The sequence below is a fragment of the Protopterus annectens genome, chromosome 8.part0, assembly GCF_019279795.1.
Source record: "Protopterus annectens isolate FY-2018-M chromosome 8.part0, PAN1.0, whole genome shotgun sequence".
Classification (NCBI taxonomy): Eukaryota; Metazoa; Chordata; order Ceratodontiformes; family Protopteridae; genus Protopterus; species Protopterus annectens.
In genome coordinates, this window is record NC_056741.1 from 508,527,991 (window position 1) to 508,552,977 (window position 24,987).

A 24,987-nucleotide genomic window follows, 5' to 3' on the forward strand; every position below is an offset into this window, starting at 1 on the left:
CTTACTGTAACTTTTACTGTTTTTGTCAATCTTCTATTTTTGCATATTTGTCTTTAGATTTGGGTATTGGCTAAAAATTGTCTTGTTCCGGGCCGCTCAGCAACCTTAAGAAAGATTTTTGTTATCAGCATGCTAAGATACTAACATATAATTTTCTCTCAATGGTTAGAAGAGATACGGGCCTGTAATTTTCCACAAGTATACAATCCATCCTTTTCTTTGCAGTTGTAACACTACAATGAACTGTTTTAAAAGTAGTCTTCTAAGATCCATTTTGAACATTTTACAAAAATCAATAGCCTGCCTTTGAGGCAAGGAGATTTCCAGTTGAGATGGACACAATTACTTGGAAAAAAAAAAAACAGTTCTACCATACCAAAGGGTGCATTGTACATACCTAGCTCTGTATTTGTGATATTCGGACATTATATTGAGTGAAAAGCAAACATCATTTGTCTTCATTAGGGGTTTCTCTCTTCTTGTACAGAACTGCATAAAATCAATAAAACTCTGAATTAACCACAAGTATTTGTACAAGGTGCATGATTCTTTCTCTGATCACTCCTAACTTAATATTATGCCACTTCCCTCCTATTGAGCATGTGAGCTATTTCTTTAGGGTTGTGTGTGTGTGTGTGTGTGTGTGTGTGTGTGTGTGTGTGTGTGTGTGTGTGTGTGTGTGTTTGTTTGTGTTTGTGTGTGTGTGTGTAGCACTTTAAATTCTGTTACTTTTGCCTTGTGTAAGCCATCATGGATGGGCATACCCTATATCCATATGTGTGATTAAGTGAAGGCAAGCCTTGCAATGTATACTTGATTAACTATGGGCTAATCATGTCAAGAACTAATGGTAAATATAAGTATGCAGTGTGAAATTCAGCAAAGGTCTGTAAGCCTGTGTGACATATTTGACCATGTTTATAAAGAAGTAGAATAAGCTAAGTTTCCTGTACTACTTGCAATATACAATCGATAATTTATTGTGCACCAGAAAGATTACAGGCTTATAGGCTAACTGACCATATTTGCCAAATTGCTCTACATGCAATGTGTATCTTTATTTTTATTTATTGTCTGCTTCAAGGTGGAGACTGAAGACAAGTGGAGTGCTAAAATGACTTGCTTGGAATCATCAGTACACAGGTCAAAATCTACAGCATGCAGTGTCTTACAAGTTGGCCTGCCATGCTACTCTTACATCTGAGTAGCTGTACGATTACCTACCAGAATTTTTGACTGACTTACTTTTTGTCACTCAATGAGTAATCATTGGAAGCAGAACTAGTCATTAGTCATTTTGGTGTGACTTGATAAAATATATCTATATCTATACATACATATATATATATATATATATATATATATATATATATATATATATATATATTGCAGGTAAATGAACTGATGATGATTAGAGGTCTCACACACACACACACACACACACACACACACACACACACACACACACACACACACACACATACACACAGTTTCTGTTTCAACACTGATATTTTTTTTCTGGTACTTCATTACTCGTGCTTTATTTCCCCTCTTCTCATCTTCTTTTATTTGTTCATTGACCTCCTTCTGTATTCCTCTTTATTTCTGCAAATCATGAAATGACAAGGCATGAACAGAAAGCTCTCTACCTAATTCAACAACATAGCTTTGAAATATTCACCTGTGTTTTTCTTCTTCATATATATATATATATATATATATATATATATATATATATATATATATATATATATATATATATATATATATATATATATATATATAAATGATGCCCCTGACTTTATTAAATACTTTTTGACCTCAGTAATGGGATCATCCTTATGTACTATTTGTCTTTTCTATAACCTCTCCATGCACTTGTCCAGGTCATTCTAACAGTGGCATTCCTGCAAGTCAGTTAGTAAACATGTAGCTAAAAGAACACAAATACAATTTACAGTCAGTGTTTTAGACTGTTTAATGTGTTCATTTTCTACTATATTGTGCAGGCGTATGCAATATATCACTAGGCTTGCCATGCTCACAGCTGCAACAATTAACCATTTTGCATGAATTTATTTTATAGATAAATGCTTGTGAACTACCCCAGGCAGATACTTCCAGCACTTGGATAAAGTTAACTGTTCAATCTAGCCCTAGACTGAATGTATAGCCTTCCTATACTGAGAAAGAATACAAAACCATATTTTCCAAGAAATTAGAATTGTTAAATTAGTCTCATGTTCCATAGCTTAGGAAACAGTTTATATCAACTTCTAATGTGCAAAAATATAATGACAATTGCAACCAGTGATTCACTAGGGTAAATTATAAATAACATAGAATGCCATTATTAAAGAGGATTCCAGACAACACCTACTCTAGTGGGAATTCACTGGGTTATAAAGGCAGTGTAAACTGACACAGGCATATCAGAACATATAATGCTCTTCCTACTAAGCAGTAGTATTACAAATATTTTCTTTGAAAAGCTTAGATAGCACATATTAGTTTCTGCAAACTGCAAGGAAATTACAATTTACATTTTCTTTTTGAATTTATTGATAGGAATTCATTTGAAAGTAAGCTTTGCAAGTGATTGATAAAAAAATGCATTTTCAGTACATAGTAAGCATTTTTGTATGCGCCTTGCTGGGGCCTTCATTATGGACTAAACCATATGACAACTGATTTGTTAACCTACAGACTGAAATCAGTAAGACAGATTACATACACAGAGATATAACTGTGGAGGCTCCAGCAATAGAAGCACTCATTCTTTTCACCAGTAAACATTTATCAAATAATTTTGAGGAACATAGTCAATAATGATACTTATGTTGACTGAATGTCTTCATATTATAACTCTACAGCTTTTCTAAATAAGCCATCAGTGGGGCTAACCATCTTCTTAACCACTGTCATGATTTTTATAACAATTATGGATGTCCTTGGAAATGTCCTGGTTATTGTATCCATCTTAAAGAACAAGAAACTTAGAAATGCTGGTAAGTAATGCTTCAATCACAGCTGAAATACAGCCATGCACAAAACCTTTTTAGTGGACTGGAGCAAGAAGTAGGTGTGCAGTTGTAAATGTCTGTACGTAATCTTAATACATACATTCATACAGAATTATAATGTTAATTTAAAACACAAATACTGGAAAGATAGACTCAAAACGTATCCTATATTTTTCACCTTATGTTCCATTCATTTCATGCTTTTATTTGTAATACATTGGTCACACAGTTCAAGCAATTATAGCATTTTAAATGCTATTTTTGCATACTCTTTTCCACAATAAATATTACATTATTTTCTTTTGCTCCTTCCTCTCCAAGAAGATGGACTGAATATCTTGTTGAAAAAAATAATTAGCAAAACTCAAATGACTGCAAATAAATATTTTTAAGACATGAATGTAATATAGCAAACAAGGAATAACGTAAATATTAATTGAGGAAGAAAAAAGAAATTAAACAGTATAGCACAAAATGCAAAATGCCAAATGTAGCTGACAGACATGCTTTTGTGTAATCATAGAAGAAATTAGATGTTTTAAAACATTATTCATTGAATTGTTGTTATATATGTTGTTACTGCTATAGATAATGTGGTAAAGATCATTACCATAGCATTTCCTGCTAAAATATGAACAAACACCTGTACCTGCCTTCTCCCAACCTAGCTCACCCCCCCTTCTAATCCTTCAACACCTAAGCTGTATACTAACCTTCTCTACAAAAGGAATAATAACTTTTGTCAATACTCTTTTTCTACATTGCAACCTCCCATATCTAGAAAATCTTGTTTGTTCCAATATGGTATTCTAAATATAACTCCAAACTTATTAATGTCCTGAACTTGATAACTACAACAGTTTTTAGACCAATATTGTAAATAGTTTTTTTTGTATTTCTACTTTGCATTTGCTGTGCACTTATATTCTGTGTATTTACTTGAATATGTATCCTACTGTATTTTGTATTGTATTCTGTACACCCCACTGTATTTTGTATTGTTGGAGCTTTTCTCCCTGGGCCTCTACTGAAAATGGGCTCCTTGGGCCCAGTGGACTTCCCCGGTCATCAAACTGTAAATAAATAAATAAATAAATAAATAGATAAATACATAAATAAATAAATACCTGTAGCAGCTTAATATGTAACTATATGCTCTTCACTAACACACATCATAAGTGGTTTATAACACGCATGGTTTGCAGATTATTTGGAAGTGAAAAACATTCAGCATACCATATTCATATGCTTTTTGAACCATGTTCATTTGTATTTTTGACATGCCTGTGTGTGTCACACCAATGGTTCTATGTAAAGTTGCAAAATGCTCCTTCATGCAGTGGTTGATTGAACTAATTCACTACTAGGACCCTGCCATTATTGTTATCAAGGCTTGTTTCCTTGATATTGTTATGTAGAGCCTCAGCAAGTAACTCTTTTGTTATACTTTTTGATTTGTAGAGTTTTGCACTTTATACTATGCATGCCAGAGCACATATTAACAACTCTGACATCTTGCTTTAAATGTTGCAATGTGTCATTACATTTCAGAAAAGCAGAGTATTTTGTGTTATGTTTTTCTCACTTCTTTAATGCTTGTGAAAAACAATCATAAAATTTTGTTAGTAGAGCTATAATGCAATAGGCATTTGCTTACAGATACAACAGGAAGAGATGATGAGTATACCTTTTTATATGTTACAGTAAATATTTTCAATTTATTAAGCAAAATGTGCATTTTTGTTGCAGCAGTATAATGTGATTACTATCACAAATGCTGACAATGCATAGAGAAAACTACAAACTGTTAGACTAGTAATAAAACCTTATCTTAATATAGTAGTAATCATAGTATATTGTGCATCAGACACTTATAACCCAGTGAGTGAAAAAGGCATCACATTTAAATATGAATTTTTGTTGGTAAAACAATTTATTCCCATAAGTTGGCCTGCTAGTTTTTCATCAGGCTTACTTTCTGCAAACATGAATCCCTTTAGAATTCTTAATGTCTTTTTATCCCATATTCTGACCATTTTTCCCATGTGATGTTTGCCCTCATTTCTACTGGCCATCAAACCTTACCCAATTGAAAATGGCCCAAAAATCTTTATCTTTTAAAAGACAGAACATGCATCAATCAAATTTCTGTATAACATGCAGAGTTAACATAAATATTTTTAATTTATGTAACAGAAACTGAAGCACTATAGTTTTAGCTGTTCTAATCATTGATCCATTTATTGTTGAAAAAGCAGTAAGTGTTGTTAAGGTTTGTTTATCATGTAACAAGCTATTTTCATGAAAATTAATTAAGAGTTTGTCATCAGGCTTATACATGGACTTTCCTCACTATAATTTGCAAAGAATTAGATTTTAGACCAGCTTCAATAAAGCCTGCACTAAGTGTACACTAAGTGTACATGATATGTATTCAAGAACATTCTTATCAAATTCTTTGTGTTTTCTAGTCACACAGAAAGATTACACTAAGTGTACATGTAGTGTACACTTTGTGGTAACCTTTATGAATATCTGTTAATCTAACTTCACAATAAGTGCTTTTTATCTATCTGTTTCCATGGGTAAGTACTAGACTAGCTGCCCTGGCAGGTCATTTTAAGCTTAACCAATTTTTGGTAAAGGTTAGAATTACACCTCGTACCTTATGTTTGTGAAGTAAATGCTTTACCCATTTTATAACCTCCAACTTTTTAAGTTTGGAAAGCTAGAGGGAGGGAAAGAGGGAAAGTTAGTCAAACCTCATTTTCCAAAAATAGGATTTGAACCCATGCATTCAGAGGAAACTGTAACATTAATGTAGTGCGTTAGCGCACTAAGCTATCCTGAGGCAAAAACATTGTGCTCCATTATGATATAGGGCACAGGCAGTGTATCAAGCTGGATGATATAGCTATTACTGAAGCAGATCAAGTAAGCAAACCTCTTTCTATGCATAACTTGTGAAGGAAGCGATGTTGAGGTTACTAGAAATGCTGTTTACCTTCATTCCTATACTGTAGAAATTACAGGAGATGGATAATATGTTAAGGGCAATTAAAATTTCATTCACTTATCTACAGTACATATGGATTGAAATGTAAAATAATATTGAAGGAAGTGAGTATTCTTTTACAAGCATAACAACTTTCAAACCCTAAAGCAGTTGTTTGGAGCTGTTCATAACTTTGAGTGCAAACTATAGCTTAGTTGACCTGTGATATACTGCACACTTGCCACAAACAGGCATTTGCCTTCACTGGATGCCAGCTTCTGCTCCTCCATGACAGTAGTTACTTAACTCCTGCATATGGTATTGTACAGTAAAACAAAGAGCACATCTCTTTGTTGGTGCACTTCTCCTCAAACTCCTTTTTCCAGATTCTTACTTTAGTGTCAGTAAAACCTTCTAAGTAAAGCATGTGGAGCATTACTTTCCTACATCTCTGTAATTTGCTGTTTTATTTTTTGTTACAGGCACAGGTTTAGCTATGTTTTCTTATTTTCTCTATAATTATTTTGTAGATTTGTCTTTTAAAAGGCATTAATTACTTTTTCATTTTCTGCACCACTATCCTGTGTATAATTCCCTCATATTATTTTTTACAACAGTTCATAAATTCTTCCACATGTGTTTATTTCCTATTACTATAAGAGATGGATATACTGTCAATCAAATTGGTTCTTGCTCTCATTTCGAATCTAAGAGATAATTTATGTAAGGCTGTACTCTAACTTTTTCTAAGCTAATGGAGTCTTAATTTGTAGGATCTTTTAAACTCTGCATTTGTGTTTTTCATTTCTGATAATAAGCTTTTTTCTTGTTTTTGTATTTTTAAATGTATTACCTATTTTTTTCTTAAATTTCTAATAAGTTTTTATCACAATGCTTTATTTTAATAGTATCAAGACACTGCAATACAAATATGTCCAATAGGATCTTATCATTAAACTTCACTATTATTATTAATGTTTAATAGCTGTTGTATTTTTATTGAAAACTTTACTTTATGATCTTTCAACTTTGCTATATAAGATTACAGTCTATTAAACCAAGCAAATTTTCTTGACTTTATCATTACTGTACAAGTAATTGCATCACCATGTCATAAAGGTCATGTTATCACCTTTACCTTTTCTGTTTAGAAACAAAATAATTTGGAACATATACCTATCAATTCCTGATGGAGTACCAAATAATGTAAGTAATGAATATAAAATTAACTACTAAAGCCTGAAATCCAAAGTTTGCTGATTACACTAGTGTCATTTTAAGTATACAGTTTTATTATATTGTTAGTCTTCATTTCTGACATGCACACATATAGATTCTAAAAATAAAAGCTTTCCCAATGTTACAGAGCAAAAGTATCTTAGACTTATATTAAACCTATGACTAAAGTTTTTTTTTATACATACATATGTATACAGAGATAATGTTAGCCCTAAAATACAGTAGCAGCGTTTAGAATGAAAATATATTTCCCATCTCCTCTCAACACCTCTGTGGACAGCCATTACCAAAAAGTGGCTCCTACCCAAAATTGAGTATACCCTACCCATAATATGCTGCCACTCAGCTTATATTAATCACAAGCCCCTGACTACTAAAATTAGGATTTGTTATCTTACCAGATGCAGAAAACATCATTGCGATGTACTAAAGGCTGTCATTTGGCTTACAATATCACACAGAGCTACCCTCTTTAGTAGTACACTACTCTAAAACAACAAATCAGCAATGCTGCCCACCGGTGAAAAGAATGAAAAGAATATTATTACTTGGGACTAAAACGCTCCAATGAAAAAAGCCTTACATTGAACAAGACCTCCTTTCCAGACAACCATAGGCAAAACAGCCTTCTCCAAATTAAATCCTAGAAGATGGGAGCTAACTACCAAATGACATAAGAATCCAACTATCTATGTCAGTATTCAAAACTAAATGGTAGATTGCTGAAGAAATCTATGAGAACATTTGATAAAGAAGATCTGAATTCAGGAGCAGGAACTCAAAACGTACATATTATTCTCCAAGATACAATAAAAAGGCTAGTCTGGATACAAATTATATTTCATAAAAAGACACTTATTTAATTAAAGCTTTGGCACATATCCAATAACTATTACAGACCATGCACCATTAAAAACTAAACTGAAGATGCAAGGTTATTAAGAAAACCTTATGCGCTGGTGGTTTAACAGTTACCTGTTAAAAAGAGAAGAATTTATGAAATGGGTAGTTGAAATTATTTAAGAATTATAAGGGAAGACAAAAATTTCTTTAGCAGGGATACCTTGTGAGTGGGAAAATGAAAATGAGTTTAAAATATGGTAGAACTGAAAGATAAAGAGATATAAAAAAATGTAGCAGAATTATTTAAAGGGGCTGACAAAAAATAAGGAGAATAAAATAAAGAATAAATCCTGGTCTACAAAAAGGAGCAACTGTACACACTATTTGTTTTACATTTCAGGACCTATTGCAGTTTATTCAAATTCCTTCTAAATTGTCTGTTCCATGTGCAGTCACCTTGGAGAAAAAAAAAAACTATGTTGCATTGTACAACAAAACTTATATTGAGAAAAAATTCTGAGCACATTAATTGTACTTCATCTTAGTGCTGGTGAAATACTGCTCACTGAGAAATAAATGCATGCATTTATTGAATAAATATTTGTGTACTGCTGCATTTCCTAATGCTTGTCTTGTGTGCTTCTGCTTGCAGTTCTGACTTCTTTTTCCCCTAATAGCCAGTTTCTTCAATTGTTGTACTCTTTAATTTACTTTAACTCAGAGGTTCATAGGTGACTATTAGGCTAATGGCACAAGAGTCTTTACAAGCATAAGCAATAATATCCAGGGTATAATAGTTGTATACCATAATTCCCCAGAAATGGGAAGGCATAGTATCATAACACTCAACCTCTTAGAGCAATAAATCTGGACAAAGCCATACATAAAAGTGGGGCAAAGGCCCAAAAAATAGGAACAGTTTTTAAATATTGCTCTTACAAACTTCAAAAGTTGATAGAATAACAAGTTTTGCATTAGCATATTTTTTTCTGAAGAGTATGAAGCCTGAAACCCGAATATCTGTCATTGTTTTCTAACTTCAATTTTAAATGATTTGTCACTTGTTTGCCAGAAAACTGCTATTTTATGAAAAATGTGCCAAAAATATGAGGCAAAAACAAAATTTGTCCAGTTGAGAGTTATGGATAGAACCAGGGTAATGGGTCTTTTGGTTTTGGAACACTAACTCATTTTACAGACTGCCTCTGTCCATAATGGACATGGGCAGTACTGCAGGAGTGAGTTTACAGGTCCCCATCCATTTATCCAAATTTTTTTTTGAACAGAGTGAGGGATATGCTTTGTTTTATGAAGATGGGAAGCTTATTCTATAGACAGGTTGCCTTTAGGCTATGAATCTGTCTCTCCAGCAAGTTCTGTTAGAGTCACAAATAGGGTTCAGGTCCATGGAACGCATAATCATTCTATAATTTTTCTTGTGAATATGTAACATTTTCATCAGAGCTGGATCAGAGAATGTCTTGCAAGTTAATCATATGTCACCTATCAATAAACCAACTAAAACAAGTCAATGTAGTGATGACTGGTAGATGTAACAGAAACAAAATCAAATAACAAAAAAATCTGCCAGAACCAAAATAATCCCCCAGATTTACTAATCTTCCATGCAGGACTAGCTTAGTCCTGCATGGAAGCGGATGTTTAGGAGCAGGATGGCAGCTCACCATGCATATTAATGAGAGCGAGCTGCCTGAGCACCTAATCTTACACGGAGCGTGTAATTGTGCAGGGCGCATGTCTGAGAGCAGAGCTCTCAGAATAATAAATGCCCCCACAATGAAGAAGAGCAGAAAGGCCAAAGGAATGAGCGAGACCACTCATAGGTGTCCACATATTCCCAGCAGCATTCCCCTACTTGTACAACAGCAATAGGAAATACTTATAAAATAGACAACCCTTTTTTTATTTTAGGAATAAAATTAAAGCTAACCGTAGCTGAGCGGGTGTGCCCATCGCTTAGCTATGGTTAATGCAGCTTAAATGGCTGAAAAGGATGACAAGGAAGATATATGCAAATGAAGCAGTATAGCGATAGTTTAGTGGGTAGAGCATTTGCCTTATGAACAGGAATTCCTGGTTCAAGTCCCACTACAGCACTTTCCATTTTCCATGGCAAATCACATTATGACCAATATTTTAGATGCATAACCCACTAAATAACATATATTTGTGAAATGGAGTACTGTATTAAATGCACATGTGAAATGTCAGTGTCATAATGTTGCAAAGTCCCCAGATAAGCACATGTGCTCAATACAGTATATGTACACAGGAATCATGGATACAAATGGAAGGTAAAATGTGTAATGAATGACATCTCCATACAGTTACCAAATCCCCCATCTTCTCAAGAACCATGAGATATTACTGTCTAAATCAGTGCAATTGTAGCAGGAGTAAGCACTAGTAAGCAGGTGTAAGCACCAATAAGCAGTAGTAAGCATAGTTAAGCACTAGTAAGTGAGTTTAAGCCCGTTTGTAAGGGGGTAAGCAATGCCCATAGAGGTTAAGCAATTTTGAAGCTAATTCTCTGTAAGCATATTTAACTGGAGGTTAGCATTGCTTACCCTTACGCAAACCCACACAAACCTGCTTACAACTGCTCAAAAGTGCCTTAATCACTCTGTATCCAATGGCCCTTGTTCTGCCTAGTAACAAAATAAACAGCCTTGCAGGTCCTTAACCTAGGACTCTATACTCTATAGTCACAGCAGTTAACCACCAAGCTATCACAGAAGAATGGGATATCACCAAACAAGTCCTCACTATAGTAAAATCAAACTGAACTTGTGAAAGGAATCAGTATACAGTCATATGTTCTATAACCCACTACATAACATAAATATGTGAACTGGAGTACAGCAGTAAGCCCCGAAGTGAGGTGTAATTGTAATAGAATGTTGAAGTCCCCAATAAAACACAAGGACCCCATACAGTGTATGTACACATGAATCATGGACACCAGGCATACAAATAAGATGTAATTAATGATAAATAAATGCCAAAAAGAAAATATAATGCAAAGTCTATTGTAAGCAATGATAAGCATTGCACAGGCCAGCACATGAGGTGTAAGCAATGTGTAGGCCAGCTAACTCAATGTGCCCAGTATTAAACTCCTTTAAACAATGCCAACATTAGGTAAGCAGGTTTGCCCATAGCTTAGCCTTTTCAAAACTGGCCAATCATGGAAAAGCATGGGAAATTGGCCCTACTCAAACCCAACAGGTGGGAATGCATCTTATAACTGGTTGTAGCTTCTCCTTGCATGCACCATGTCAGGAAGGGGAGAGGGTGTGCACTTTTGGTTGCAACACTGGTACATCCAGGAGTCCAGAGCCATGGCAGGATACCTTATCAAAGATCATGAGAAGAGACTGCTGCAGAGCCAGTACCAGGGTTACCATTATAAGGCAGAAGCCTGGGACTGTCTCACCCATGACCTCACCAGTGCCACTGGCATACAACGAACTGGTGAGCAGATCAGGCATCACTATGCCATCCTGAAGCTGTGTAAGGGGACCTCTTGGAGCAGTGAATCCAAGAGGCCAGAATGGCAGGGGATGTCCCAGCTGTGTGTAAGTATCACAACAAGTATTTGTGTAATAATTGCTAGCTCATGTATATCATGGATAGGTATGGCTAAATATTCTTCTTATGTCCTCCACAGCTGCAAGTGAGTGGGCCATGAACCAGGAGGCCAATGGAAGCTACCTGGAGAGGTTGCAATGCGAGGCAGGTCAGTAATACTCTTGCATGTACTGTCATAGGAAATAAATCTAAAAGTATTAGTAAATTAATTGCCTGTATTAAACCTGTATTGTTTAAGGCAAGTACTGCATACACCAGAGAATATGGCAGGAAGACTCTCATATAGTTTGTATGTAAATAAAAGCATAATAGCCTGAAAATAAAGGTCTAACTGCTGGACTGCATGCGTATACTCTGGTATCATTTGGTAATATAGATTTGTAATCACGTAATAGTACTGTTGTATTAAGCACTGTTACCCACACTGTGCACAATAAATAGAATATGTAGGAATGCCTGTGTATGACTGGTGTAAGCCCCAGAGGCCATTTAGCACAACTGAGAGACACATAGACAGAAAACAAGAAAAGGCAGACAAAACTTGAATAGCACATGCAACTGAGATGTGAACTGTCATAGTTGTAGCACACACAGCCATGGTTCGAATCCTGGCACTGGTAGTAGTTTGCAGACAGAATCATATCCTACAACTGTACAAATATGTGCACAATGTCCAGTAAAGTGGTGCATATCTGCTGCCTGTCAACTTGTCCCCCTGGGAAATCAGTGGGAAAATCCTAGACATATAGGCAGCAAACAGGAAATATAACTGATTCACACACATCTATGAGAACAAATCTGTCACACTAACAACTCCCCAAAATGTTATGAGAATAATAAGCCAAGTATTTCCTATCTACACCCCATGTTGTCAAGCTGTGACCCGAGTGTGTACAGTAACAGTGTGAGATGTATGTGCATAATACTAATGTGTAATCTGGAATTTTGTGAGGCAACATTCAAGTAGTGCTAACAAACATTGCTCCCACACGTATGTCAGATACGAACACTGTGCCAATAAATAAAAAAAATGATACCCTGTACTGGTACTGTTTACTTTGGTATTGTATGGCATTGTGGCTGATACAGTTGCTCTGAATAATATGGTATTACTCATCACTGTCACCTATATTGTCCTATAAAATATAACTGTTTAAGAAATCCTGTAAAAGAGTGCTGTAATACAAGGTCAGAATGCAAAACCACAGGAGAAGTATAAGACAGAAAGCAGATAGGAGATATAAAGGAATATCTATATAGCACACACAAATCTGATGGATATTGTTTAGGTTGTAGCAGACACAGCCATGGTCTGAATCCTGGGAGTGGAAGTAGGCTGCATGCAGAATCATACCCCACAACTCTGCAGATAAGACCAGAATGTCCAGTATGTGGACCCATATCTGCTGCCTAGCACACTGTCCCCCTGGGAAATCTGTGGGATGATTCAAGATGTTTAGGCAGCAAATAGGGAATACAACTGGTTATCACACATCGATGAGAACAAACCTGTCACTCTAGCATCTCCCGAAACTGTTATGAGAGTAATAAGACAAGTATGTCCTATCTACACCCCCATGTTGTCAAGATGTGATCAGAGTGTGCATAGTAACAGAGTGAGATGTATGTGCATAATACTAATGTGTAATCTGGAACTGTGTGGCAACATTCAGGCAGTGCTAACAAACATTGGTCCCACAGGTATGTCGGACACGAATACTGTGCCGAGAAATAAAAACCGTGATACCCTGTACTGGTACTGTTTACTCTGGTATTGTAGGGAAATGTGAGTGTTGCAGTTTCCCTGAATAATAAAGTATCACTAATCACTGTCACTCACACTGTGCTACATAATATAACTGTGTAGGAAAGCATGTATATGTGTTTGTCAAATCACTAAAGGCTGAAGAGGGCAATAGTCTAGATATGTCCTAGTACACCTGCATGTGGTCATGACATGGCCAGAGTCCATGCAGAAAGAGTTGGATAGCTATGTGCACAATATCAACCTGGAATCTGAGAGTATGTGTAGAAACAGTTATTTAGTGTTAAACATTTCCTCCACAGGTATACCAGATAAGAGGTGTATACCACAGGTAAAACCAGTTCATGTATAATGATGACAACAGCCATATCTCTGTCTAAACTAAGGCTATAGGGTTGTGTAGTAATACTTGTAAGGTACAGATAGCACTGACTAGGAAAGTCATGTGGACTACAAAAATATAGTAGTTGTTAATTGACATCTCCCTCTCCCCACCATATCTCCAACAATAAACTACATACCCAACTCAACCAGTTTGTAATGACTCCATTGTTCTGATTATGTCCTATTGGTTGATAAATATTTAAATTTCTTTCCATGCATGTGCTATATTGAATTATTCCAACATTGATGGCATGGTGCCATCAATCTGCAAGCATGCTGTTGTTATTACCACTGTGGTCCCATGTATGCATGTGGTCCATTTGCTATGCAACTGTTCCATATCTGGTGTCTGGGTTAATGGGAATATCTATGCATGCTGTTATACCTAACACTGGAATGTGTTGACTATTCCTAACCCACATATATCAATAACATTTAAATACTATAGCATGTTTGGGAAGGCTGGTCCCAGCGGACCCACCAGTCCCACCTCAGCTGACCGTGGCACTGGGCACCAGCACATCTGAGGCCCAACCCAGGACCTCCTTGTCCATTGGTCCTGCACCACCTTCAGGTGGAACTGCCTCAGGGATTGGGGCACGTCCACCCCTGAGAGGTCCGGAAGGTGGTCCGTAGCGAGCTCCGTAGGGAGGTCGGAGATCTACTATGCCAGCTCGAGGGCCATGTGTCATGACTAGAGGGTCAACCTGGCTCTGCAAATCAGCACCCGGCACAACTACCCTTGGGGCTGTGAAGGTGCAGTGGTGACTGCCCATGGGTGGAGACCTCAGTCCCACTGTTTCCACTAGGGGGTTCATGGGCTTCTGATTTCCCAACACCACTCCCCATCAAGGTGTTTACCCCCACATGTGTCATATACTGCCTCTGTATGCATCTTGTTTGTCTTGTCTGTTAACCTACCCAATGCACCTCCCCAAATATACTTACTATCCCTCCCAGACATCCCACTCTCACCTGAAAAAAAAAGGGACAATCTTTTCCCCCAAAAAAATCTCGCCCCATACATAGCTGTTCTTGTCGCACACATGTCCACTGGGCACATGTAATCTGGTATAATTGGCATCACGACTTATTATTTTTGTCCTCACTTCTCTCCCAGGGGTTTGATTGTTCAAATCTACTTCTAAATTCAGTGTATAAGCACAGCTGTTGCCGTAGAAGAAATGGGCAGCTATGGACCTTCTCTACACCCTTCCTGCACATCCCTAGCTATTTTCCCTACTGTCTTTCCCTCTTTGTGCCCCTTTTACACCACTTTCCTATCAACCCTTTTTTCTTTTCTTTTAAAGAAATTAGTGCGGGGGTAAGCAGGAGTAAGCACTTTTAAGCAGTAGTACGCGGGTTTAAGCCTCATTGCATGGAAGTAAGCAATGCCTGCACAGGTTAAGCAATTTAGAAGCGGACTGGGTATAAGAAACAGTAACCGGAAGTTAGAAGTGCTTACTTCCATGCAAACCCACTTACAACTGCTTAAAAGTGCCTTAATCACTGTATCCAATGGCCCTTGTTCTGCCCAGCAACAAAATAAACAGCCTCAGTAATGCTCAAACCCAGGACCCTGCACACCATAGCCAAAGTGATTTACCACTAAGCCATGTCAAACATACATAAGCTGATGTTTTCACAAACATATCATCCAGCCCAGTCATTCAACAGTACAGGGAATGTATTCCAACATGTAGATGTATGTGTGTGTGTGGATAAGTATTATTATCTAAATAGATATAACATATTTATATATGTAGATATAGACATATATATATATATATATATATATATATATATATATATATATATATATATATAAATATTTACATACATATGCATACATCTATAGATATATATGTTACAAATATATGTCTATATATATATATATATATATATATATATATATATATATATATATATATACAGCAAGTTATATATATGTAAGCAGATATATATATATATATATATATATATATATATATATATATATATATATATATATATATATATAGGTATATATGGATATACATCTGAAGATAACAATGGGAACATTACAAATACATATATGTCCACATGCACCGGTAATGGGGTTGAGAGGCACCAATCAACATACATTTTGTACGAATAGGAATTCTCCCTCAACAGCCAAACACGTCCGCCCTGCAATACACCACCAACTGTTGCAGATCCCATAACCAGGACCTGACATGACATGGGCACAAGATGTTAACTGTACTCCATCCCACCTGTATGATGTCAGGCTGGTATCAGTAACATATCATGCAGTGCAGTCTGGCTCCTATAGGGAATGTACAATGTGGAAGTAATCAACATCCCTAGGATACATATGCACAGACACAGATATACATACACATACACACACACACATATATATATATATATATATATATATATATATATATATAATGTAACTACACATACACATGCAGAGATATGTATAGTAAGATACATATGTAGAAGGTGCACACAATATGGAACAGCCACTATGCCTACAGGTACCACCTTACCAGATGGACACTCTATGAGCCACCCATACAAATGACAATCTTTGTCTGCAACATATACCCACAGTGAGATCAAAGGATATAACACCACACTCAGGTTTGCATACATGGGAAAGCTTTATTTGTGTGCTATTACCCCGCGGTGGTGGTGCTGCGGTAGCGTTGTCGCCTCACAGTAAGACGCTGTCCGGTTCAGTTCTCAGCTAGAGTGTCTTCTGCATGGAGACATGCGTGAATGGGCGTACCTTTGTTGAAGGTTGTGCGTCAGGGCTGGTAATTCAGCACGGAAAAATCAACTACCAGTCATTAGCGGACCGGAGTTCCGCTGTAGTGACCCCTAAAAGCTGAAAGACACAACAACAGCAGTTGTATATGCCATGTCATATAGCTTCACAGTAAGACGCTGTCTGGTTCGATTCTCAGCTAGAGACATGTGTGAATGGGAGTACCTTCGTTGAAGGTTGTGCATCAGGGCTGGTAACTCGGCACGTAAAAATCAACTACCAATCATTAGCGGACCGGAGTTCCGTCCACTGTGGCGACCCCTAACCGGGGAAAGCCAAAAGACACAGCAACAACAACAGTTGTATATGCCATGTCATATAGCTTTCAAGACACTGACATCCATATAAACAGAGTAATGCAACTGTGAAACAGTTATACTAATGCAGTAGTCTGGAAAGGTTTATGAATGTTGCTGTCCAGGCCTAGGCCTTCAAGTAGTACAATAGTAAAGACAGACTGGACCACAGGATACCAAACGATCGACAGTAAGTAATGCAGATGTATAGTTTAGCAGCTTCTATTTCCACTCTGTACACACTCCCTAGGGGGTAAAGACCTTGGCTGACACAATGTGATGTAACTGTTAAATAACAAGGCATAACTGACACCATCACAAGCACACTGACAAACAGAATAGTCCGTATGACAGGAAACAGTAGGCCTACATTTAGCCAAGGTGGATTGTACGGTAATGTAAATCCAGATACTTTAAGGCAGCTCACCCCTGATACCCCCACATGTTGTAACAGCCTAGGTTAGTTATGGTGCATCCCCCCCAGACTCAATACTACAGGGCCATATGCCACTGTTACAAACTCTGGCCTCTGGAGTGCATAAGGGCACACATGTATTGTGTAGGTGAAGCTCACAAATATATGGCCCCAGCCCCACCGTATGTCTGGGGGTTACAACAGCAGTGGACTGATGGCAGGAATGGCAGCATCATATACTCACAGCCCACTAAAGAACAACCCCTGTCAGCATGTCATTTGTGCAAAGTGTGGTATGTAGGTGGAGGACAGAGGCTGGAACATAAGCTCATATTTGGAAAACTGTTGCCATACACTAAGCAAGTCGCTGGTGTTACAGGATAGTCTGCAACATACCATTAGTCAGGTATATAAGTTAGAAACAGAAATGGATGTAGCCATGTATTGATAGCACTCAACGCACCCACTGCCAGTGAAATATCTGACACAAGACCTGTGTAGTGGACAGACAAAACATAATAGGCGCACCTCTGGCCATCAAGAGGATATACCCACAGTTGACAGCTATGCAGATAGACTGCATTCCAAGTTAAACTAGTTTGTACACACAAATCCTGTAACATCAGTACTATGCAATGCATGCAACAACTCTACTCACACTCTGTCTGTAGTTCTGGAACTTCCTACAAATATGTAGCTGGCCTGAGTGTGCAGGTTCACCTGTAAGAGGTATTGCTACCTGCTGTCAGTAACACTGATGCCCACACACAGGAAGGATGTCCATCACACAGGAAAGGTAAAGGGACCATGCCCACATGATGTAGGGATTTAAAGTAGGTGGTTGCCATGACAGTGGTAGTTGGAAGTACTGCACGACAGGCTGCATGCAGGTAGCATATGGAGGACACTGATTGGGGCAGAGGCCATCACCTGATCATGTGCATCACCTACAAAATCCATGCTGCAATCTATAGACAGCAGCTCCATCCATTTACTGGAGAGAGACTGAGAGAGAGAGAGAGAGAGAGAGAGAGAGAGAGAGAGAGAAAGAGAGAGAGAGAAATAAAAAGCCTAAGGCAAAGCCAAAGCTAAAACAAAAAAAAAAACCCAAATAATAACATCCAGCAAACTATCCAGAACAGATATTCCCATAGCAGGTATGTGAAGGATATATGCATGTAATTGAATGTAGTACCTGGTCTATAATAATGGGATAGATGATGTGGAATGATATATATGTGCCATCAGGTGTTGTTGTAATTATGTTCAACTGAACAACTGCTATGGACAATAGTGTCTGTCCCTGTGGGTAGTGGCCCATAGCCGTCAAATGTGCAGATCAGCACTGACTGACAAGATGTAAACAATCATAGTGTGTGTTGTGTAATGAGAAGTATGTATATTACTTGGCCAATAGCTGGTGATGGAAGTAATGCCATTATGATGGACACGTGGGACCCACAGCCCACCCCTTGCAGGATACTCATGTTAATCTGTAATGTAGCTTACAGGAATGCCATAGGTGTGTAATAGGGTTACCTGCAATCTGGTCCTACATATACTGCCTAATGTCAGGCTGTGTCCATATGTGGCACCTGTCTGTGTTGTAGCAAGGCAGAACAGTGCAGCTGTGCAGGAAGGTGTTGTGAGATTGTGGACCTGATGTCTGAATGTACCCCAGATAAAGGTATGCATATGTGTACATATGTACACATAAATAATATATATATATATATATATATATATATATATATATATATATATATATACATATATATTTATATATACATGTATGTCCAGAAATATACAGATGCCCATGTGTAGACATATATATAAGCACATATATACATCACATATGTCTGCACATATATAGATATATACCTATATGCACGTCTACATATATACAAACACACACACAAACATACATGTATGTAAATACATGCCCCCTATATTACTACCACAGTGCTGCATGCTATGTGCAAGGAAATAGCACACATAGCAATACACACAGATATCTACAGCTGGCAGTGTGTGCAACATGGATGGGTATGTCACATGTGAACCCCTTATTGAGACCACATTGCCCTGGTCTGTGAAGTATGGGATAAGAATATGGGGAAGTGTGGCAGGTATAGTTGTGGAGGTGGTCAGGGTTGGTAGATATAGAGAACAGTCTACAGGGGTGGTATGTGACACATGTTGTGGGTAAACACCCTGGATGATGTGTGTGGTCTGTGATGTGGATGTCCCATGGGCCCAAATATGAAAGATAAAAATAATTACTTCCCACTGCTAAAGAGTAGGTGGCACAGATACAGGCACAAAAAGATATCAAAGCAAGCTACATTTTATGGCCAAACATCACATGCGATAAGCGCTTTCGATAAATCTTCCTCAGATCTGAGGAAGATTTATCGAAAGCGCTTATCGTATGTGATTTTTGGGGACTCTACTTTTATTATTATTTTAGCATTTTGTCAACAGAATAAATTTGTAATTTTATTACTCAAGTTATTGGCTATTATACGCATGGAGTGTAGCTTGCTTTGACTTCATGGGCCCCAATATGAACACAATGGGAACAAGCCTCCCACCCACTGCTACTCACAACAGCAGTCCACATCCTGAAGGTGGCTGGCCTAGAGGCTGAGTAGGAGGAGCATGTCGGCCCTATGAATGTGTACTGGGTGCCTCAGAGTGATGTAGCACATCCCACATGTGTCTGTGTAGCCCGTTATGGAGCAGACCCTGGACCTGACCTCAGGGGAGAGGAACAAGTCTGTGAGTGCCCCCAGGTGGGGTCAACATCCCCTGTGTTGGTTCCACCTGATGGTATTGCAGGACCAGTATATGAGGAGGCCTGAGGGTGGGACACACATGTGATGTGGCCAGGTAACATGGGCAGATGGATTTGGAGAGGTGGTTCTGCTGGGCAATAATACATATACATGCTATTGTTCCACTGTTATGGAACATATGTTGGTAGTAATAGTCTACACAATCCTGGAACATGTCCAACAGCATGCATAGATATCCCCAATAACATAGAATGTCAGATGTGCAGCAATCACAAACCAGCCATGCCACAGGCATATGTGGGACCATAGTGACCCTGACAATGGCATGCAGGCAAATAGTCTGTAACAGGCCAGCAATGATAGTGTCCACACAGGGAACATGGCTACAAACACATAGCAGAAAGTGTGGTACAATACAATATCTGTCCCACTGGTAGGTAAGCAGCAGCTATACCTAATGAGTTGTGTGCACAGTTTTTTGTCACTGATATGGTGGGGGGGTGACAGAGATGTGTATTAAGAACTGTGGTAACCTTGCTGTGTGAGTTGCTCAGACCTGTATCCATCTTTATGTCTTTCAGCCAGATATCACATGCACGGCTACCAACATATTCAGCTGCCGAAACTGAAGTGCTCCTCATGTACTTAATCCAGCACTACCCTGTGCTGTTTGGCCAGGCTGCCAATGACCAGCAGAAGTGGACCACCCTGTGGAATGACCTAGTCCACAGGGTCAATGATGTCAGACTGCACAACTGCAGTTATGAGCAAGTCTGGCATCATTGTACTGACCTGCTTCTCAATGCCCGTTGATGTGCTGCTGCAGTCTGGGGGGGATCACCTTGCCATGGGGGGGGCCATGCCATCCATCCCCCGACATGTGTGGAAAAGCTCCTGGCCATCCTTGTGGCACCTACCCATCCCACCACATACCATCCATCGGATACCTTTGTGGAGGTTGGTGCCACCCATACACTGGCCAAGGAGCATGCAGGTAAGGCCACAGGGCACATCAGAAGACCACTGTTGCTTATACATCCACATCAGTACAGGTAGATCATGCATATATGACATGTCATAGATATATTGTGTTGCTGCATAGTATTGATAAACAGATGTCTATATGTGGTAGCATTGTGGAAATGTACTGTTGATGTATTGTAATACTGCACCCACCCTGTAGCACTGTGACAGGTATGGTCACTGACATTGCATCTCTCACCCTCTTATATAGGTCCGTCCGGGAAACCAACAAGGCAACAGCCTGTAGCTGGTGAGTATGGTTTAAGTAAATGCTTGCCAACACACTGGGCATGTAATGGCAATGGTATATTCCAGGCACACATCTAACACACCTACCCAGAATGCATGCTGTACATGTGCATGTATTGTTGCTGTGAAATGTATGGCATGACAGGGGTGATCATGATGGGGTATTGGAAGGGTATGTCAGACACCTGCATGATAACTAACATCCTGTCATTGCTGAATGTGTCCACAGGAAGTATCATAATGGTGGGAGACATGGCCTACAGTAGGGACATGTTTGGAACAACACTCATATACAGTGCACACCAGTGTATAAACCTGTTGGACAATGGCAACTGCTACAAAGATACACTATGAAATAAGGCATTACAGTAGTCCACATTATCAGCTGAGACTAGGCTGTAACATGTGGTGTTCAGTGTATGGGACCTGCAAAGTGACACACATGTGTAGGGCTTACTAGTCATGCATCTGCAAAAAGGCTGAAGGAGGGGGTGTCAGCATGACACACCAGTGCACTGCAGCAGGGATCCTAAAGTTGCTAGGAATGGCCCTATCTGCATATAGTCAGGTTCAGGGCCTGTGGCAGGCATAACCCTACCCCCCACAGCAATAGTGATGACAGTGTGTGAACACCAAGGGATGTACACATCAGTAGACCTTGGAATCATGCAAAATAGAGAGACATGTGTAGGACAGACTGAACATACACTGGCAAATGCAGATGGTCCACTCTGGTGTACCCCTGCCAGGAGTAGTGACTGTTGTAGTACACACAACAAGAGGTTCGATAAACCGTCATAAGAGTGTGTATACATATGCCCACACTGTGTGTATGCATCATGGTCAGAATCTGCACACCTAACACATTCTCTGGACACTGCATGTGAAAGTACAGGACATATTTCACATATTGGGCTCATGTACTTTTACAAAATGCGTGATGTGGTCCCATGGCAGATCAAGGATGGGTGCATCAAATCAATAAAGTTGTATACACCCCTCATAGCCACAGTATGCTCTGATGGTTGTCAGGGTAAGAGTATTGGATTGGTTATACATGGCCCACTGATATTGAGAGCTGTGCATCAGACATCAGGCATTCACAAATGACATCTGTCCACATATCATACCAGTTATGTATTGCTGGAAAACATAGGGGCTGTGAGCATTAAAGCCGAAATAACTGACACAGTAGTACACATTCAGCAATGGGCCGTACACCTGTGAGGTGTGGTGCGCAGGACATGGCAGGGTACAGAACAGGTGCACAGAAATACCGTGTTCATAGGCACAGTGGTATCCAGAAGAAGGGGCTTCACCTAGTGACAAAGCACATGCATCGCACACATGTATGCTGTTGCCAGCATGGATTGACTATAGCTGCACTGCATGCTGTCGGGTACCATATGTAATGCATGTTGACAGAGGGCTATTAGGAGGGCTGCGTGTACTTTCATTGTGCAACCTCACCTGTATGAGTGTCCGTGTCCTAGTGGGTAGTCAGTTTGTCTGTAGGGTCACTCTGGTGAAGTGGAGGGAGGTTGATGCATGCAAGATGCTTGTGTGCATGTGTGTGTGTGTTTGTGTGGCTGGCCATGTAGGCACATGTGTGATTGTGGGGTTTTCACACAGCAGTACCTCCCTCTGGGATCATGTAGTACGTGTACATGGACTGCCACATTACACACCAGGAATACTTGTCATGTGTGTAATCACAGGACAGCTGATAGTATAATATGGTTTGTAGCTTGGAACAGGCATCGAGAGGGAAAGTAGACACCAGATACACCCTTAATATCGCATTCAGCAGGCAGGCCACCTACAACCCACATATGCAGCACTACAGATGCATTGGGGAAGCACTAGTCAACACCAGGGAGTGTATCCAAATATTACAGTTGTCACATGATAGGCTGAATGAGTAGCATATCTGGCATGCACTGAGCATTACATACACATGGCACACAAGTGTGTGATATTATGGATAGAACATAGTAGCCCACACATATAGGGGCCATGCTCATGATGTCTGGACATACAGAGGGTGCATACTGAATGACAGCAGTGAGGCCATGTGAAAACACTACACACAGGTCAGGCAGGTAAAGTAGTAACAGATCCTGTGTTGTGACAACTTGTGTAGGCATTTAAAGGACTGATATGTTAATGAGTGGTATCAATGTGTGTATGTTAACAAGTGTGATGCAGGATGGGGTACCACATGGACATATACGAGGGACTGTCTGTAAAGCCATGGACAGGTAGGTGTTACAGAGGTGTGTGTGTGTGCACTGTTAGGCAATGTTGTATTTTTTATTTATTTTACATTTGGTCACCATGAAAGTCTGACTGGATATATGTCCATTTTCAGCAGAGGCCTGGGGAGAAAAGCTCCAAGGCATAAAAAAAAATGAAAAAAAAAAACAAGAACATAGTGATCACATCAAAGCTCAAAAACATAAAAACTGAGAAAAGTACATAGTGATCATATAATAACAATATAAATATCATTGATAGTCATTTATAGTTAAAAACATTTTGTAAAATAGATACAATACAAGAAACAAAGAATTTTTTTTTTTTTTTTTTATAAATTGGTTCCCTAGGAAGTGTGTTTCTTCAATAGGTTAGTAGAGAGAAAAGACAAAGCAGTAGGGAGGTATTCCAACTAGGGAAGGTAGTCAGGTGAGATGAATAGTGTCAGTCTGGGATGGTGCAAGGGTATAACCATTGTGATTCTAGGAAAAGCTTTAGTTGCTTCTTAAACAGTGGGGTGGATGAGAGGGATGTTAGTTCACTTGGAAGCTTATTCCAACTGTTACCAACAGAGTTAGTGAACAGGCAGTCCCCAGATTTGTTGTTGGACTTTATGGTAGATACTAGTACTCTATTTGCAGATCTTAGGGTTGTTAGGTTTTTGTATTGGCTAATAAGGTTGCCGAGAATGGGTGTATTTGTGGGATGATGCAGAATCTTATGAGTGGTTGTAAGCTGCTGTATAAGAAGCTGACTTTGTAGTTCCAGCCATCCTAATTGTTTGAGATTCTGGCAGTGATGGGTTCTAAATGGGGATCCAGTGGCAAATCTGGCTATGTTATTATAAGATGTTGCCAGTTTGCTGACATTGCTTTTTGAGAGGTTTGTATAGATTGGGGATGCATAGAGAAGGGTGGAGATTAGGTGTGTTTGGGCGATAGTAGACCTAGTTGAAGCTGTGAGAAATGGTTTGAGTCTATAAAGGAAACCAAGTTTTCTATTAACTGATCTAATAGGTTAATTTGTTTGTCAAAGTTCAGATTATTATCAATAGTCACACCTAGCAGTTTGGTGGTCAAGTCGGGAGCTATTTTAGTCCCATTGTTGGAAGTGACTGTAAAGTTAATAGCAGGGGACTTTGATGTGGGAGAGTACAATAATAATCTGTTTTTTTTGGGGGGGGGGTAAAGAGGAGACAGCATTGATGGAACCAGTTTTTGACTAAGTTAAATACTGTTTAGGTCTTGGTTTGAAGCTCTGCAGGTGATGAG

General features: G+C 38.7%; 1 protein-coding gene across 1 annotated transcript in view; it reads left to right on the forward strand.

The window, feature by feature from the left end:
• Positions 1–2,848: 2,848 nt before the first annotated feature.
• The window catches only part of LOC122808296 (melatonin receptor type 1C-like), a 106,999-nt gene continuing 84,860 nt past the window's right edge, over positions 2,849–24,987 (forward strand). The window contains exon 1 of the mRNA XM_044079261.1: positions 2,849–3,008. Within this exon, the coding sequence (XP_043935196.1) occupies positions 2,849–3,008 (160 nt within the window). The remainder of the gene's footprint in view (positions 3,009–24,987) is intronic.